Genomic DNA, 2,056 nt, shown 5'->3' on the forward strand with positions numbered 1-2,056 from the left:
AAATCCAGACGGACAATAAACTGTAAAAAATGGCCTTAGGTCTCAGAAGGTTAATCTTCAACAGTGCATTGTATTCTATAATCTTAAATGTTTTTAATCTGAAAATGAGTTATAGCTGCTGGATATACACAATGAAGTAAAATGGATAATATTCCCCCTCAAAGGAAGTGGAGTATAGAGTGTGTTTGAATAGTCCCAGACAGGCCTTGCGGTCTAACTGATTAAAAGTCACGTATGCTTATCTCAGATGCCCTCAGCTGACCTCAGCCAAACAATAGCTGTCTCCAGGGAATTTAGAACATAAATAACCTTCTGGAAAGTTGGGGAATAATAATTACATCATGCAAGGCCTGGCCAAATTGACCTGGACTTCATCTCAAGAGTAAACCATAAATCTGCTAATCTTCTCTTGAGTCTTTTAGGTATGCACCAACAAGTAAAAGTTTCATGAAATGGAAGTTGTACCTCAAACTTGTACTTGAGTAAATGTAAATAGTTAATTTTTTAAAAGCACACCACAATAATAGTCAAGTCTAAACCCTTTATATCTGTTGTTATTTCTACGTTTCTTTCCATGTCAGAGAAAATACTGTGTCAGTCTAAAAAACGAATGTGAGGCTTCTTTTAATAATGTTAATAGCATAAAAGTTGTGGACTGTAAGAGACAGAGTTAAGACTCTGTTCATAACATTCACTAGAATGCATGTATGCGTACAGCCACAGTAACTGCATTGTAATAAAGCAGTTAGTATGTATGGTGCTTTAGATGAACATATGCTGGCTAGTTGTACTTTATAATGTCTGTATGACTTCAGGATACTGTTTGAACAGCTCATATCATACAACAAGCTGCAGACAGACAGGTAAAGAGACTGGGCTGAAATACTTTCTATCAATTTGTGATGGTATATTTTTTCTTTCCAATTTCCCCATACTTTTCTGCATTCTTGTATTAGTCCACCGCCTGCACTTCCTTTCCTTCTTGCTGAGTTCCATGTTCCTTTTTAACGTTTCCTGCCCTTTCAGCTCCCTTCACTTTTGCACTTCTTCTCCGTTTTCTCGCTTCCCTTCCGTTCTGCTTCTTTACTTGTCTCCTCTTCTTCATCTAGCTCTTCTCCAGCACCGCTCCAGACCAACGTCAACAGCAGCGGGGTTATCTTGGACATCTCCACTCTTACTATGGAGCAGCAGGAGAGTGAGGAGGTGCTTCCGCTGCCTCCCCGCTTCCGCTTCAGAGACCTACTGCTCGGGGACCAGAGCTTCCAGAATGATGACAGGTAGGCAGCAGAGTGGAGGTGAAAAGAACTCACAGAAAGTACATTAAGCACTGATGTTTGACACAGTCAGAGAAAGAAACATCACCTTTTTATGTTTTCTATTTTTTGGTGATGGTTCAAAGTGAAAAAGTATAAAAACAGTGAATGACATACCAGAGTTTGACTATTGCATACTGCTTAGACAACACTGTAAACATTTTAAAGCTGAAAAGATTAGCTGAGGAATCTATTTGTCAACCAAATCTCTTTATAGTCAGTTTGTCCATGTCATGTCATAGTGATCTTTCTTCGTTTTAAGTGGCAAAAAAACACTTTTATTTTGACCATTGGCACAGATTATTTGATCATTACAGCTTTTTGTGTTGCTTTCACAACAACGTGAAGATTGTTTTTTACAGAAAAAAACAGACCTACTTGAATTAGCGTTCAACCCCCCTTCACCTACCTGTGGTTTCCGTGTTTGTACCCACTTGCTTTAAAGTTACATCAGAATCATTGTGCATGGAGTGTTTACCTTGTCTACCCCCTGCAGTCTTACCATACACAACAGCACACACAAGTAACATTTGAAGTGCTCTCTAACTCTGTTATATGGTGTAAGTGGTGTGTGTGCTTTGGTGTGAGTTTATCAGCCTGGAAAGAGAAAATGAAGCCAGAAATATGAGAAACTTTGGGTGCTGTCCATGGTGCTGAAAAGGAGAAAGTTTCTAAACCACTGTGGATTTGAGAAGTAGGCTAGGTGTGTGTGTGTGTGTGTGTGTGTGTGTGTGTGTGTGTGT

At 39.3% G+C, this 2,056-nt stretch overlaps 1 protein-coding gene across 1 annotated transcript in view; it reads left to right on the top strand.

Moving 5' to 3' along the window:
- kcnt1a (potassium sodium-activated channel subfamily T member 1a) overlaps window positions 1-2,056 on the top strand; it is a 31,792-nt gene that overhangs the window by 3,639 nt on the left and 26,097 nt on the right. The window contains exon 2 of the mRNA XM_032539461.1: window positions 1,110-1,277. Within this exon, the coding sequence (XP_032395352.1) occupies window positions 1,110-1,277 (168 nt within the window). The remainder of the gene's footprint in view (window positions 1-1,109; window positions 1,278-2,056) is intronic.

Source organism: Etheostoma spectabile, chromosome 16, assembly GCF_008692095.1.
Source record: "Etheostoma spectabile isolate EspeVRDwgs_2016 chromosome 16, UIUC_Espe_1.0, whole genome shotgun sequence".
Taxonomy (NCBI): domain Eukaryota; kingdom Metazoa; phylum Chordata; class Actinopteri; order Perciformes; family Percidae; genus Etheostoma; species Etheostoma spectabile.